Source organism: Ziziphus jujuba, chromosome 6, assembly GCF_031755915.1.
Source record: "Ziziphus jujuba cultivar Dongzao chromosome 6, ASM3175591v1".
NCBI classification, from domain to species: Eukaryota; Viridiplantae; Streptophyta; class Magnoliopsida; order Rosales; family Rhamnaceae; genus Ziziphus; species Ziziphus jujuba.
In genome coordinates this window covers 16,654,925-16,672,955 of record NC_083384.1, presented here as the reverse complement: position 1 = coordinate 16,672,955, position 18,031 = coordinate 16,654,925, and the positions used below count along the sequence as shown (strand labels likewise).

Below are 18,031 nucleotides of genomic sequence, written 5' to 3'. Positions count from 1 at the left end.
TTTCTCAGCAAACACTTATAACTCTAACGATCGCAAATTTTGTGCTTCAATTTTCTGCTCGGTCCATCACTTGCTCCTTCAACGCTGAAAAATATAGAAAATCAATATTAGTAACAAAAAAGAGATTGACAGTGTTTCAAGATTAATAATAACAACGAGTATATTGTTTTAATTTTAGTAATGTCCATTTAATAAAATCCCCTAATACAAATAATAACAAAACGAAGAAAGCCCCATGCACACATGTGGATGGAACAAATTGCTTATACCAAAATGTAAACAACTTAAAGGTCACATACGTTTAAAAAAAAACGCAAAGAAAAAATAGAGTAAATGTCACATATGTCTAACAATCTATCTATACGGTATATCATGCTATAACAAGCTTAGTAATTGTTGGTACAATCAGAAATACATGCTAAAACTGCATCTTATGCAGAAATTGTACATATAGCAATTTTTCAAGTCATAAACCACAAGAACAAATTAGTTATGGTTAAGACAATCTCTTAACATTATTCAAATGCCAATCAAGTATGCTTTACCATTTTCATGGTTTTCTTTCTGGTCTAAATGACTAAGGCTTAACTAGGAAGTTTAATTAATTCAGTAATAACATTATAACATCAGTAGAAGCATTCAAGCTTAAAGGAAGAGATATGTTTCAGAGCACTATACTAATTAATCATAAAAATTAAGAACATGACTCCTACTATAAGTGTCTTTAGCATCAAAGTCCTTTCAATGAACAATAAACATGCTGAAAATATTGATGAGTTAAAAGTAAACTCAAACAACTACCATCACAGACTACGTTGCTTGATCCAAATTATACATCATGTAACACTCCGTCCCAAATCGCACCGGAATCCGTGCACGTTGACCGTTGACCGTTGACCGAAGGGGTCAAAAGTTGACTTTTTGACTCGATGAGAATTTTGAGTTGACTAGGGTACCGTGGCGAAGTGCACGATGCCACGAGTTCGTAGACTGGTAGCACGTCGAAAACGGAGCTACGGTTTGAAAGTTATGAGCAAAACAAGTTGCGGTCCAAACTGTCCAAGGGGTGCCGGAGTTGACTTTTTGTTTATGGGGAATTGAGCTTTGACTCATGCATGGTTGTGAAGTGCTCGTCGATACGAGTTCACAGACTAGCGGCACGCTCAAAACGGACATCCGGTTAAAAAGTTATGGACGTTTGAAGTTTACCGGATACCGTATTATTTTAATGTTTTTTTGGTCGATGAACAGTGAAATGCCACGTGTCAGCTTCTGAGTGGTCCACGTGGCATGAACAGTGTCACGCAGGGTTTTAATTTTGAAAAACTCTCGGGGAAGAGAGAGAAAGAGAGAGAAGAGAGAGAAAGAGAGAGAGGAGAGAGAAAGAGAGAGAGAGAGCCACCGCCGGCCACCGGATTTTGCCACTGTTCCCGCCGAGTTACTGTACACGCGCCGGACAGAAAGCTTGCCCACCTCATTTTCGGCAAAACCTCCAAGTTTCACGGTGAACGGCCGCCGGACGCGCCCGGATCGGACGTCCGAAGTTTGGCGGCGATTTTTCCCCTCCACCGCCGGCCACCGCGAATCGGCACTGTTCCGGCCATTTTCCGGCCACACGCGCCTGACAGCCTTGATCCTCTCCTCAAGTCCGGCCTACCCACCAAAAATCACGGCCATCGGACCACCGACGCGCCGGGATCGGAGCGTTTTCCGGCGAGGGGTCGAAAATCTTCAAATGGTGATTTCTCCGCCGTCCGACCTCCGTTTTGCTCACCGTCGGTCCCGTTGGATTGCTCTCCTCACGATCTACAAATCTGCAAAATTTCACAGCAAACGGCCACCGTCGGAAAATACTGTTCCGGTGACGGTTGCCGGTGACGTGGCGGCCCGTCGGAAATTACTGTTCCGGCGAGTACCCGAAAATTCCGGCCAGCTCCAGTCCGCAGTGTTCGACCTCCTGAACCCAAATCCGACTTCCGTTTCCGCCAATTCGCGACGGTTTGGGAGAATTGCGAAGCCGAAACTCGAAAAGCTTTTCGGCGAGATTCCGACCCCGTCGGGTTCGATCACCGGAAAGTAAGACCGAATCCGTGATCCTCATCATGCGAGCTTCGATTCGGTATATAACTCGTAACCCTTAGATGTCGCTTGGTGTTCGCTCCCCGGGTATCCATTTGGGAATTACCCGAATAAAATATTAATATTTTTGGTTTGTGCACTGTGGTTGTTTAGGTGCACGCGCGAGTAGTGGAGTGGATCCCGAGGGGGATCTTAGTTGATTTGCGCTCTCCAGGTGAGTGACCCACCTTTAAAAATATTTTCGGGGTAATTAATGGTATTTATGTGGTATTAATTTGGTATCTGTAAAATTGTGCTCATGTGGTGTATTTTAAATATAATCGGGAAAAATATTATTTTATATATATATTTACCATTGGTAATAAATGGAAATTTTGGGATCATTAAGAAATTCCCGATTATTATTTTATGGTGATTTAATTATGAATTATATTGTTGTTTAATTTATTATGCATGAGCAAAGTGAATTTTGGTGGTATTTGTACGTGGTTTTAAATTTGATTTTCCGGGCATAATTGGGTTAAATATTTTACGAAAATATTTGGTTATATTTTATAAATTATGCCCGCGGTATTTTTATGGTTGCATTTCGTATTTCGAGGAAAATTGTGGTTTGTTGATTATCGCTGTTTCGTACCGGGTTATTGGATAAAATATGTGGGATGGTGTTTTGTGAAATTTTGGTATACTTCCCACGGTGGTTTTTGGAAAAACGGTACGGTTGGTTATTTATGTTTATTTTTAGACGCACTCATACAGTATTGGTGTTCTGGTGTATGGTGTATGGACACGTGGTAGTGCGCGGTTATTATCTGGTTTAGCGCACGGTTATTACTTCACCTGTGAGTTGCCATTGGACCGTGGGCAGGCAAGGTTATTGTTGTGCACAGCCGCCCCTCTCCTTGGCCGGGTGATGGTTTTTTTAGCAGTCGGTACTGTCGGGACGCCGAAGTGACCACTGCAGGTTTCTCTCTTTAATCTCCCGCCAGTCGGTGCTCGGGACGCTGGGTATCGGAGGGCATCACCGGTATATGGTGTGGTGCGTCAGGTGTAATTGTCGGTGTAAATTGCAATTAAAGTTTAAAACCCCAAAGGTGTTCTAAAATTTATTTATTATAATTTATTACAGTTTAATTATATATTTGGGGTATTTATTTATTTAATTGTTGTTTGTTAAATTATTTAATCCCTTGATTTTCGGGAAGTACATATATCGGGTTTTGTGAAAATGTTTTAAAAAGGGGAACTTTTCCAACGGAGTGACTAGTGAGGATTTTGAGAGAAAGTATTACTTCAATTGTTTATTTATTTATTTATTTAATTGTTCGGTATTGCTTAATTAAATTCCCTTATTTTTATATTATTATTATTAAAGGTGTTCAGTAGTTAGGGTCACTCACTGAGATGATTAGCATCTCACACTCTTAAATTCCGTTCCCCTAGGTTCAGGTTGGAGACGTTGATTGTCCGGGGCGAGCCCGACGTCTCAGTTCGTTGCCGAAGGTTCAAGAAGTTTTTCTTCCCTTTTTCCTCTCTATCTTGTATTACATTCTTATCTGTTATTTTTATAAATTCCACATTTGTTGTATAATGCTCTGTATACTGTATTGGACGTGTGGTTGTTCTTTATGCACTGGGTTGCTGCTGTTATTTTATTTTTGAAGTGCTGCAATTTGTGGAACCAGTTTGTAGTTTGTGGGAGGAATAAGGGGATATTTTTGAAGTTTGTTTTCAGTGCAGGTAATTTGTGGTAAGTAAATCCCTTAGGGGAGGCTCTGCCGGATTTTCCGTTGGAGGGTTCGGTAGGGTTTCCCTGGGATCAGGGCTGTCTAGGGTTCCGGGGAAGGAATTCTGGACGGGTCCTGACACATCAGGTTATTCGAAAACGTTTCTTTGTTAAAAACATAATTTATTAATAACCTCGCATCCCTTAAAAAAAAAAATTCCTAAACTAACATAATTTCTTAAGAAACGCATATGATGACAAACAAACAAGTGCTGATAGAACCTACAAATATCCAATATAACTTGGCCAAGCTCAACCATCTGGAAGGCCAACACATATACACAAACATTCTCTCTAGTAAATATCGATTCGGTAAAGTAATAAAAAATTCCCAGAAACTTTTAACCTCGTAACTTGCTCAATCTAACAAACACTTGCCCAATCCATAAAACCAGGAAACAAAAACGATCACACAAAAATGACCCAAAAAAAAATTAAATTAATAAAATCAATAAGAATATGGAGAGGCATAAGCTTTAAAGCTCATGATCAGATACTCAATTGGAGAAGAATATGCTTTAGAAAATTGATAATCAAAAGAATCGTGAAGTTCAAATGGAAAATACATACATCGAACAAGCACAAGCACATATATACATACATATATATAAATATATAAGTATAAATATAAAAATGAAAAAAAAAACAAAAAAGAAGAAGAAGAAGAAGAAATCCTAAAAGACAGAAAAAGAGAAAAAGAGAACCTTAAGGAGGAAAAAAAGAAGATGGCAAAGGAGGGTGGATGGAATGGTGAAAGAAAAGAGTATGAAGAAGAAGAAATCTTCGCCGGCCGGAGATGGTGGAGACAGAGGGTGCGTTTGGCATATATAATGGACTCTTTGTATGATAGAAATATGAAACAATGCCCTAATTATGAGATGGTGGAGACAGAGGGTGTGTTTGGCATATATATGAAATTTTTATTTCTCTTTCTATTTTGGAAAATTATATGAAAGCCGAGAATAGTGGGGAATTTTAAGCAAACAAGAAGAAGAAAAAGAATGTTAAAGTTGTTGGAAAGAAAAACAGACCGCACCGATGCTTTCAAAGAAAGGTTACCTTGCAGCTGTGGCAACAGCTAACCCCTGGTGGGAGGACGACGACGGCGAACAGAACGATAGTGGTGCGAGGACGACAACAGCGGTGAACAGTATGGAAGGCGTTGCCTTTTGTGTCTTTCCTCTGTCTCTGGTGGCTCTCAATCAAATGACTCTTGCCGACACAACAATGGGCAATGATGATGTTGGCGAACGGGAGACAAATGTCGATGAAAATGGCAATCGAAAATGGTGATCGAGATGGTATTTTTTAAAAGCCCTAGCTGCATTTTCAAAGGGAAAGTAGAAAAAACAAAACTGAAACCAAAAAAAAATAAATAAATAAATAAACAAGACAAAAGACCTTTTGATAGATAAAAGAACCAAAAAAATAAAAGAAAAAACATAAATTAGGGTACTTTAGTCCGAATGTGTAAAATATTGGTTAGTTTTTAAAAAAAAAAATTTGCTATTCTTCAAAAAACGTATTACGGGGTGGCTAGTTCTCGAAAAAACCTAATCGATTATGCTAAGTCCACAAATATTTATTTTTCTAACATTCTCCTACTTGAACTGCATGATCATCATTATATATAATCCAAACTCACTTACTACAGAATCTCTTAAACCATAATACCATTTTATCTAAATATATAGCATACCAACAGGGCACAACAATATATTAGATTAGATAGTAGAGATTTTCTATGTAAATCTCTCAAAACATGATATCATTGCAACTGAGCACTTTGCATGCCATAAACTCAGTTTAGGTACTAAAGATTTACCTAACCACATGCAATCCCCCAACACACAATACCATTTCATCCGAGCACATTGTGTATCAACAGGATACAACTATATACCCAAACTAGGTACTAGGGACTCACCATGGCACATGTGGATCAACATACACATATACATAGACTAAAAGTCTTAACATGCCTGTAAATATAAAGAGCAATAATATGTGTAATAAATCATCTAATAAGTAAATAATGATCCACACATACATATTAATGTATCAAAATAATCAACATGGATATTACTGTAGAGTACATAATACAGTCCCACTGACCCACAGTAGTCTCAACTGCCTAACAATCTCATACGGGACACATGCTCCTCAAATATGCCTACTCGTAAGGCCTTGGTCAGTGGATCTGCTACCATGCTCTAAGTTGGCGAGTGAAAACAATAATGAGGCCCTTTTCAACTTTCTCCTTTACCACTAAATACTTTCTATCAATGTACCTCGCACCAGAAGTACCTTTTAAATTATTGGAGAAAGACACTGATGTAGTATTGTCATAATATATTATAATAGGTCTATCAATGTAGTCAACTACTCCTAAATCATGAATAAAATCTCGAAGCCAAACTACATGATGAGTAGCCTTATAACACGCCACATACTCTGTCTCCATAGTAGAGGATGCTGTCACAGATTGCTTGGCACTCCACTAAGACACAACACCTCTTGCCCTGATAAATATATATCCAATGGTAGATCTCTTATCATCCATATAGCATTTATAATTTGCATCACTATAACCAACTATATCAAGAGAGTTGATGCATCAATACATCAACATATGATCTTTAGTACCCTGAAGATACCTAAAGACCTTCTTAACTGCTTGGTAATGAATAGGACCAGGATTGCTCATAAATCTACCAAGCATACCCATAGAAAAAGCTATATCAGCCGTGTACAAACTTGAGTATACATTAAACTACCCACTGCTAAAAATAGCGAACATTTCTCATCACCATCTTCTCTTTATCATTATTGAAACAATGATTCTTAGAAAACCTTTCACCCTCCGTGGCTGGTACACTTCCAGGAGAACAATTATGCATATCAAACCTTTTAAGGATCCTATCAATATAGGCTTTCTGAGATAACTACAACAGATAATTAGTCCTATCTCGAACAATCTGGATGCCAAAAACAAAAGAAGCCTCACCAAGATCTTTCATATCAAAATGGTTACATAACATCTGTTTTGTCTCAGCCAACAATTCAGTGTCATTGGTAGCCAAGAGTACGTTATCAACATACAACACCAGAAGGATAAAATTGCTCCCATAGACCTTTATATATATTCTCCTTAAAGCAATTTTTAGTAACAACCTCATCAAACTTAAGATACCATTACTTCGAAGCCTACCTAAGACCATAAATTGACTTCTTAAGCTAACAAACCAAATTATCATTCCCTCTTTGCTGAAACCAATTGGTTGAATCATATATACATCCTCATGCAAATCACCATTCAGAAAAGCAGTTCTAACATCTATCTGGTACAACTCTAGGTCATAATACAGCACAATCACCATAAAAGAATCCTCCGTATAATCAATTCCTTTCTTCTGGCTAAACCTTTTGGTTACAAGCCTAGCCTTACACCTTTCACTTGACCATTGGAGTCTCTTTTAATCTTAAAGATCCATTTGCATCTTATAGGCTTGCTACCCTCTAGTAACTAAACCAAATCCCAAACACCATTTGATGCCATGGATTTCATTTCATCTTCCATTGCATTGAACCAAAATTTTGAGTATGAACTGCTTATGGCCTCCTCATAAGTGACTGGATCTAAATCATCATTTATGTCAAACTCATGCTCCTACAAATAAACCTTATAGTTAACTGAAATAGTTGTCTCCAGGTCCAGTGGGTTGACCCGATTTGTCATAAGCATGGATGACATCATCATAGAGGACCGTGCAATTACACTAACATCTCATGATGACATGAGTGCTCACGCATGCTGATGTCATTGATTACGTTAGCCCTTGCCCGCGTCGCCTGTGTCATGCTGACATCAGCATTATGACGTCAACACACAGGAATGACACTTTGTTCAATTCGTCTCCAGGTCTAGTCGGGTCAACCGGGTTGACCCGATTTGTAGAAAATGGGTCGTGTAACCCGGTGTTGACCCAATCGGAACTTGCCATTCCGGCCACCGTTTCCAACCATCTAGTGATGGGCAAGCAGAATCCAGCCTTAATTTTTTCAATTTCAACTCAAAAATAAAGATTTATCAATATGAATATACATGGGGTTTTAATCGGTTTTACAAAAATTGAGTGCTTTAGATAAAAAATAGGGCTCATAAGTATTTGATTCAATAGAGCTAACATTATTACACAATACCAAGGCCAATAACTTAAGGAAACAATTTTTTTTTTTTTAATAAAAAGCAATCGGCTAACACATATATAGATATATATAATGTTCCCAGACAACATGTAGTCCAATAATCTCACAAATCCATGCTTGAAAGAAAATAAAATAAAGAACATATATTTGGATCGCACAGATCATTCAATGGTCACATACAGCAAAAATCCGATCATAGTCATAGTCAATATAAAGAAGACTAATCACAAAAAATTTTATTATGCATATTAACCATTCTCTGATATCAATCGTTAGAATTTATGGATCTAAAATATACATAATAAATTCTATTAAAGCATAAAAGTACTAACCTCCAAACATAGCCATTGATAAATTAAATCTTCAATCTTGCAAAATAGACAATAACATAACAGTAGTGCCTATAGACAAAGTACACTCAAACCACTCTCAAACTGATCTCTGAAAACCTTAATCATAAAATACAGTATGTTTTTGTTTGTTTGCTCTAGATTTTTTATAGTCTCTGCAAGTTATATTTACCTATTAATTTTTAATATACACAAAATAACTAATAATTTAATAATAAATATAACAATAGAAAAATATGGGTAAGTTAATAAGCTTATGAAGAGAGTTGGTCCTCCAGTCCAATGAACCAACCGGAGTATTACAGATAGTGTGTGACCAAGGGTCCTACTACAAAATAATAAACAAATCAATCCAATCAATGACATAATGGGCCTATAAGTGAGTAATCGATTATACTAAGTACATAAATATTTATTTATCTAACATTGTCTGCATTATGAATTACCTAAATCCTTTCTCTAAATCGAGATGGGCGTAAAGATCATCTCAAGTGGAATGCTCCTTGAGCATGCCGTTGCTAAATTTTAATATGGTTCTTACATTTGGTGCCTCCAATGGGATGCTAAATTTTGATAATTTCGCATTAAATCCTCCAATAATAATGGAAGTATGTAGACCATTTAATCGTTTATTATAATATATTTGGCTTGTAAAATAAATATATGAATAAAATATTTATTACAAGAATAGTTTTCTTATTATATTTGGTATATTTTCAAATTAAAGAATAATTATTTTTTCAAAAAATATAATAACCTTTAAAAATTTTCAAGGAATAACTATTTTTTTTAAAAAAAGTGGATAAACTTCATTTTAAAGAATAAGTATTACTTTTGAAGCCTCCAAATTCTTATTTCCATATTCTAATATAAAAAAGCTTTAGATATGTCCTCGTCATATTTAAAGTTAGATGATTTATCATATATTAAAAATACATAAATAAATATAAAAAGCTGACTTTTTATTAATTTTATCTAAATTTTGAAATTTTTTAACCTATTTATAGTGGGTCAATTTTGAATCTAAGTCAATAATATTATCAAATATATAAATAGGAATAATTATTTTTATTTTTTTAATTTCCATGAATAATTAATTTTATTTTAATGAAATAAATATTCTTCAAACCTAACATGCATTTAATAATTATATTTTTAATTTGAAAGAAAACATTTATTTAAACCTTCTCAATTTTATCATAATTACGGTTAGACTCTATGCTTTTGAAATCACTTAAACCTCATATGTCAAGTTTTACTGGTTAATACTAATAATTAAATGTTATGATTAAGTTTTTACAATATTATTCAATCATAGAATATTGACTTTTAATATTCTTTTTAAATTTAAACTCTAAAAATTAAGTTAAAAAAGGCAAATGAACTGAAGGAAAATTAATAATGATTTTCTAAAAATATGAGAATTTAAATATAATTACAACAAAATTAAAAGGGTTTAAATGAAATTTGTCCTTAATCTTAATTGGTAACAGGTGAGTTCGTATCACAAAATAAAAAAAAATTGTAATTTAGCCATATTATTTTTCAAGTCTTGTTATTTATGACAATTTATAATTTAGCAACGTTACTTTTTAAGTTTTGCCATTTATGATCACTAATCGATACCCATCTTATATATTAAATTTAATTAAAACATTTAATTTTATTATTTTATTTTAAAATTTTAAAATTAAATATTTAAATTATCATTGGACATGCAGACTACACCGATGATCATTTAGCACCGATCATTCAGCACTAATGATCGTTCATTAACGGTGACAATAACTTATTTATTTATTTATTTATTTTAAGATTTGGTATGGGATAATCAATGCTAAAATTGCTGGAATGACATTTAGCAATAAAATGCTTTCCTTTGTCCTTGTTACCAACTCTTGAAAGTCCATGGATAATAGTGATTTGGTGCCAGTGGTAAACAAAAAACTGCCTTCTTCTTCCTTATGAATAAACTGCAAATCCCCAGCAACATTAAATTTCCATTTTCCCGATTTGCAGTGGTTTTGCTCCAGTCTTTTTGGTTTGGTTGGATTCGAGTTGTAACTGTGATAGATAGTGGAAAGGGAGAATTCACCAAAAAAAAATTTTTTAAAAAAAAGACAGAAAAACAAAAAAAAAAAAAAAAAAGAAGGGGAGAGAGGGAGAAAGAAAACTACAGAGGAGAAGAAAATGTGGTTGCCGATGTAGAAGGGTAATATAGGTAATGTCTGTAATATAGATAAATAAAAAACTTATTTCATCTATTGGTTATCTGTCATCTAGAGGACCAAATATTGGGATTGACTTTAAAAATCCTAATCCAATTAGCAACTTTGATGGCTGACGGGCCATTTTCTTCCTAACAGAACCAGCCACCAAGTACTGTTACCTTATTATTATTATTATTATTATTATTATATTCATTTATTCTGATGCTTGTTTATTTATTTGTTTTTGTTGTTGCTTATGGCTTTTGTTTTTGGGTGGAAACTGTGAGGAACAGGATTTCATGAGTGATCTACAATGTTCTATTTGCTTACTGATGGAATATTTTTAGCCATTAGATTTTGATATATATTAATTAACTTTTTCACACACCCTTCATAAGTGCATTACAACCCTCCATGTTTTTGAAGGAAAAACAAGCTTATACCGAATTCTATTGCATAGATTATATTGAACCCACATGTGATTTTACTACCGTTAATAGGACATTAACTAAGGCAACCTAGTAGAAGTGTTATGATACATATTCTAGAGAGTTGGTGTGTAGTTTAAAATGAATGAGGGTAATATATCACAAATTATATATATATATATATATATATATATATATTTATTTCTACTCACTTTCCAAATTGCTTAGAACTTTATGAACTGAAAAAGTTGCTCAAATATTTTACAAAAAAAGATCCAAAGATTTGGAACTTTCGTTACTATATGAAAGCACAAATCTAATTATTTTTTGAGCAAAGGCAGTAGAGGAACTGCACCCAACTCTACCACACTATATAGCATACCAAACACAAGCAACTGAAAACATGGTATATATATATATATATATATATATATAAATACATACATACACACACACATACACACACACACACACACTAAACTCCATCTAATTAAGCTGAATGGTTGAATCATAGACACCACCAGCTTTCCAATTACTAGGGATGGCATTGTTAGACTGGACCCAGTCATGGCCATTACTTCCTTTCACTTGGAACTTCAAGTCTATAGAACCTTCTGGTGGGTTAGGCATGTCAAATACTGCCCCCCAGGCTCTTCTCATAGGCCTCCATTCATCGTCATCCTCCTGAACCATAAACAACATTCTTAAACCCCCCCATCAATATCTTTTGTTCAAGTTGTATCGAATTTTGACAATGGAAAACAAAGCATAACCGAAAAGATTACCTGCCCCAACTCCACGGCTGTGATGTCATTTTGTCCTGCTGCGTATAGAATGATTATGGCCAAGTATTCTGGATATCTACTATGCTCATGGACCTTGAACATGAGATTGTAACCATAGTACTTGCAAGAGATCCTTTTGTATTCGACATCAACAACACCATGAGCCAACAACTCCTGGGCCAAGTTTGGCTTTGCCAACTTTGTGTACGCTTTTGTGCTGAGGATGAAATCTGTTCTGTCTCCTTCACCATAGTCAGTCACCACTATGTTCACCCCACCACGAGTGCAATATTGAGGATTTGTGCACCTAACCTGAAAATTGTTAAAAAAAAGGAAACAAAAGTTAAAAAATGAGTTTTTGAATCTAAAGTTAAATTATGTAGCTACTTTAATATATAGTTAATAATTAGTAGCAATATGATTTGAACTTTGAGTACTGAAAGCGACTTCAAGTAGGTGGGTTTATGCTCTTTTTGGGGTATTATGAATTTTTGTTATATAATATTGTTCGAATTCCCTTTAAGCATATATTTGGCCCACCGTATATAACTCATTGTGAGAAATTTCTTTTACAACATACTAAACTAATTGAAGCACACCTGATAACAAGCACCACAGCCAGTTCCATTCCTGTACAGCCTAGAAACTCCTGCAACATTGCCATAATTGACAGTCCTTCCATATTCTCCAAACCCACAGGCACCACCTAAACAACGTGAACATCACTTTAATTGTATATTTGTAACATTATAAGCAACTATAAAGTAGTACTTCTATTGCTGTGTAAAGCAAATGTTGTACTTTTTGCTGAAGTTGAAAAGGCACTTGCGTCTAAAATGTTAATTGTGCACTAAAATGAACAGAAAAAAGTGTGATAAGTTAATTTTTTTACATACTTGAAGTTCCATAGCCATCATGGCTACCATAATAGGTTGCTCTGGAGCTCGTAAAGGTGTTCATAGAGGTACAAAGTAAAGGAAAGAGAACCACAAGACCAAGAAAAACCATTTGTTTTTCTATTATAAACCCCATTTTGACAAGTATTTCCAAGAAAACAAAATGAAAGGTAGACAAAGAAAGCTGAGCTATAAAAGAGTAGAGAAAGGGAAATGAGGAGGTTGAGGAGCAAAGAATTCAAGAATCCTGTATTTATAGTTGATTTGGAGGCGGGGTAGGTGTTCTTAGCACCTTTTTCTTCCACTTGATAGTAGGGAGTACAGAGGGGAATGCTCAAGTTTCTGGATTAGATAGATGATGTGTACGCGTAGACCTCCTTATTGACCCTTTAAGATCATTTCATGATTTTATTTTTTTCAGTTTTTTTAAAAATAAAGAAAAGGAAAATAATAATAATAATATTTGTTCTCTATCAACCAAGAGGAAACATGTTGAAAAGTTTTTTGCTCTAACGTTTTTCTGTTTACATTCTCCATCTCTTCGTCCCTGCAGCTAACTTTAACGGAATTTCTAATAATCATTACAGTAAAGACAATTTGTTATTTTTTATTTTTTTTATTCCCTACTTTTTATGCAGTGTGGATTAGAGTTAGGAAGTTTCTATCATAGGCATTTATTGGCATACTTAACCATTATATATTTTGTAGTCTTGTTTGGTGATGGTTTATAAATCAATTCTATGAAAAACCAATTACTATATTCAAAATTGACAAGGTTTTAGCGAGTTGACTTTAGGTGAAGAATTAAGCTTGACAAGCTCTTATTCCTTTTGTCAATTCTACTATTCTCTTCCTATCAATCCATATTGTCTTTAAATTCATTTTCTATAAACTCCCACTTGGGTTTTTTTTAATAACAGCGGCACCATTTTCTCTTCCAAAATTTATCTTGGACTATATACAATAACAGTCACATCTAAACTTTTTTTTTTTTTTTTTCTTTTGCATCCTCTGAACTTGGTCATGTGTGGTTTTGATTTAGTTAGCAATTTTCTTTGTTGTAGTTAAATTAGCATAATAGTACAGTAACAAAAAATGTGACATAACATGAGTCATTAGCCCGCCAGCACCAATCCACGCTCAATTTTGTAAGGCAACATGAACGCAATAATTGGATAATAATTTTCTGTCAATCATTTTCTTCTCCTCCCATGTCGAACCACCGATAATATGATGCCATTCAATTAAAAAAGCAACAGACAAAAAAATTATTTAAAACAAATAACTGTTTTTTAAATGAAATAATATCCAATTAATGGTCCAACAAGAGTGTAGATAGACAATCTTCATGATAGATAATCGTCATTTTCAATGAAGTTCTGAAATTTTCATTATTATTATTATTATTTTTTTTTATTATTTTTTTTTTCTGCGAAAATACAAAAGTTAAACACATATAAAAATAGACGAGGTGTTATACCGCACTGAGGAAACTAATTCTAAGTTTGGGGTTACTAAGGAAACTAATTCTAAGTTTGGGCGAAAATACAAAAGTTAAACATATATAAAAATAGACGAGGTGTTATACCGCACTGAGGAAACTAATTCTAAGTTTGGGGTTAACAATAACAAAATGATTTGGCTTTTAAAGAAGAGAAGGTTGTTATCCATTGGACTGCATCTAGTAGAGAAAGCATTATAACAAGCATTTGGCTTTTAAAGAAGGAAAGGACAACAACTATGGCAGCCATCTATTGGACAACAACTATGGCAGCCATCTATTGGAACACCCTTTCTCTTCTTCTAGAACTAATAGCATTATAGAATTAATAGCATTAATAATATTTTGTTGACTTCTTCTTCTAGAATTAATAGCATTGATAATATTTTGTTGACTTCTTTGCTTATTAATAATATTTTGTTGACTTAGCAAACATCTGGTATAAAGCATCTAAGGGTATAGCCAAAGAATAGAAAGCAGCATGGGTTTGAGCACTCAAAATGGATCTCACGATTTGGCTTTCAAAATCAAAATGGATCTCACGATTTGGCTTTTAAACAACAACTATGGCACCCATCTATTGGAACACTCTTTCTCTTTCTTTTCTCTAAGACTTGACTTTTTTAGGTTTTTTAGGAGCGACGTGTAGGAATAAGGAAAGCATTATAACTTAAATTAGAACTTTCTGGGAGAAGGAAAAAGCAAAAAGGTGATAAAAAAGAATTTTTTTTTTTATTTGATATTTTTCTATGTCGGGTGATAAAAGAAGAATTTTTTTATTTGATATTTTTCTGTGTCGGAAATAGCTGAAATTGCTACAAGTGTAGAGAATGTTGTACAATGGAGGTGGTAATCGGAAATTAATACAAGTGTAGCGCATGTACAAGGTAGGTGGTATGCAAAACCACTGTTCAATGACAAATGGTTTTCCAGCACTAAAGAAATTTACAATTGGAGAAGGTGACTCTTGATCTTGTCGTCCATTTGGTTGCTTGCTTGTAATTGGTGCTCTTGCGTTTGTGATGGAGCGGAAGAAAGCTATTAGCATATGAGTTTTAATCAAAAATTGCACCTTCATTAAGCTTAAACGCTTTTTATTATTACCACCACCTTCTAACCTTCATAAGTGCAACTCTCATTATTTGCCTGTCTCGGAGATAATCCAGCAGTCCTTTCCACGACTTTTTACTATAACAATGCCAAATTCAAATTCTCATGTTCCCATATCTAATTTTTCTGTTGTATGCAAACTCTGGACATTTTTGTATCGGGAGAATATATATTCTTTTGACGTCCGTTTGGTGTGCGGCATATAATTGAATTGAGATTGAGATTGGATGGATTAAATTTTAATCTAGTCTTATATTTATTGTCAATCCTACAACATTAATTTTTTTTTATAATTATTATTAAAATAAATATAAATTTTTGAATTAAACAATGTAATTAAAATTGGATAAGTTTAATACAAAGAATAGATAACTCCTTTATCTAAGTATTTTTAAAAAAAGCTTGTTAATTCATTTATAAAATTGTTAATATGAATTAGCAAAATTGCATACATTAATCCAATAATCCATGAGAAAAAAAAAAAAACTGATACTGTTGGAATATATATATATATATATATAAAAGAAACAATGATTAAAAAAAGGAAGAAATAAATATACAGAAAAAAAGTTAAATAACAAAAAAAAAAAAGTGAAAACTAGTTTTTTTCTTTTTTCTTTTCCTTTTTTTGTTTTTTTGGGGTTATCCAGCTAGAATAATATTATCCTAGAAATGGAGATGAGATATTTTTTGTAACACCCCGTCCCAAATCGCACCGGAATCCGTGCACGTTGACCGAGGTTGACCGTTGACCGTTGACCGAAGGGGTCAAAAGTTGACTTTTTGACTCGGTGAGAATTTTGAGTTGACTAGGGTACCGTGGTGAAGTGCACGATGCCACGAGTTCGTAGACTGGTAGCACGTCGAAAATGGAGCTACGGTTTGAAAGTTATGGACGAAACAAGTTGCGGTCCAAACTGTCCAAGGGGTGCCGGAGTTGACTTTTTGTTTATGGGGAATTGAGCTTTGACTCATGCATGGTTGTGAAGTGCTTGTCGATACGAGTTCACAGACTAGCGGCACGCTCAAAACGGACATCCGGTTAAAAAGTTATGGACGTTTGAAGTTTACCGGATACCGTATTATTTTAATGTTTTTTTTTGGGTCGGTGAACAGTGAAATGCCACGTGTCAGCTTCTGATTGGTCCACGTGGCATGAACAGTGTCACACAGGGTTTTAATTTTGAAAAACTCTCGGGGAAGAGAGAGAAAGAGAGAGAAGAGAGAGAAAGAGAGAGAGGAGAGAGAAAGAGAGAGAGAGAGCCACCGCCGGCCACCGGAGTTTTCCACTGTTCCGGCCGAGTTACTGTACACGCGCCGGACAGAAAGCTTGCCCACCTCATTTCCGGCAAAACCTCCAAATTTCACGGCGAACGGCCGCCGGACGCGCCCGGATCGGACGTCCGAAGTTTGGCGGCGATTTTTCCCCTCCACCGCCGGCCACCGCGAATCGGCACTATTCCGGCCGATATACAGTACACGCGCCATACACCCAGCATCCTCTCCTCAAGTCCGGCCTACCCACCAAAAATCACGGCCATCGGACCACCGACGCGCCGGGATCGGAGCGTTTTCCGGCGAGGGGTCGAAAATCTTCAAACGGTGATTTCTCCGCCGTCCGACCTCCGTTTTGCTCACCGTCGGTCCCGTTGGATTGCTCTCCTCACGATCTACAAATCTCCAAAATTTCACAGCAAACGGCCACCGTCGGAAATTACTGTTCCGGCGACGGTTGCCGGTGACGTGGCGGCCCGCCGGAAAATACTGTTCCGGCGAGTACCCGAAAATTCCGGCCAGCTCCAGTCCGCAGTGTTCGACCTCCTGAACCCAAATCCGACTTCCGTTTCCGCCAATTCGCGACGGTTTGGGAGAATTACGGAGCCGAAACCCGGAAAGCTTCCCGACGAAATTCAAACCCCGTCGGGTACGATCATCGAAAATTAAGACCGGATCTGTGATTAGCATCACTCCAGCTTCGATTCGGTATATGATTCGTAAATTTTAGTTATCGTTTGTGTTTTGACCCCCCCGGGTACCGGGTATTATTTACCCGAATAAAATATTAATTTATTTGACTGTCTGTGAATTTTGTTCTAGGAGCACCGGTGAGTCGTAGAATTGATCCCGTAGTGGATCATGGGTTAATTGCGTGCTCCAGGTGAGTGACCCACCTTCAAATTAATTTTGGGGAATTTAATTGATGAATATATTATGTGTGAATTAAATATTTGGAATTTAATTTCTATGTGCCAAATATTTATTGGATTTATTGTAGAATTATTTATGAATTTATTGGATTTAAGAAAATGCGAATTCTACAAATTTATGCCGTGTGGAATTATTTTATGGTTTTGAGGATTTTGAAATTGGTGTGGTTTTAATGGTAAATTGGGCACGATTTGAATTTCAAATATTTCAAGGAAAATATTTGGTTATGTTGGTGATTTCAATTTTTATAAAATATGCCCATGAAATATTATGAGATTTGATTATGATATTTCGAGAAATTATTTATGCTTGGAAAAAATGTGGATATTTGAATTGATGGATTTGGGAGTTGGTGGATTTGAAAATCATGGAATTTATGGCATTGATTACAAAGAAATTGTGGGAAAATTCCCGGTTCAAGCGGATGGATTATGCCCGCTATGCTTATGAAAAATGTGAAATTTGTTTT

General features: G+C 35.4%; 1 protein-coding gene across 1 annotated transcript; it reads right to left on the bottom strand.

Annotated features, from left to right (window-relative positions):
• Positions 1-11,333: 11,333 nt before the first annotated feature.
• On the bottom strand, positions 11,334-12,953 carry LOC107430373 (expansin-like B1). Its single transcript, XM_016041206.4, has 4 exons — positions 12,744-12,953; positions 12,447-12,553; positions 11,848-12,159; positions 11,334-11,746 (listed from the first exon to the last, which is right to left on the bottom strand). Exons 1-4 carry the CDS (start codon positions 12,877-12,879, stop codon positions 11,549-11,551), a joined length of 753 nt encoding a protein of 250 aa, XP_015896692.1. The 5' UTR covers positions 12,880-12,953; the 3' UTR covers positions 11,334-11,548.
• Between the last annotated feature and the right edge of the window lie 5,078 nt (positions 12,954-18,031).

What these genes read in the sequence shown, in the direction of transcription:
- LOC107430373 (XM_016041206.4), bottom strand. Translation starts at nt 12,879, where the DNA reads ATGGGGTTTATAATAGAAAAACAAATGGTTTTTCTTGGTCTTGTGGTT. An exon ending in TGATGGCTATGGAACTTCAA is followed by an intron (nt 12,554 to 12,743) that starts GTATGTAAAAAA and finishes CACGTTGTTTAG; the next exon opens with GTGGTGCCTGTGGGTTTGGA. An exon ending in GCTGTGGTGCTTGTTATCAG is followed by an intron (nt 12,160 to 12,446) that starts GTGTGCTTCAAT and finishes AACAATTTTCAG; the next exon opens with GTTAGGTGCACAAATCCTCA.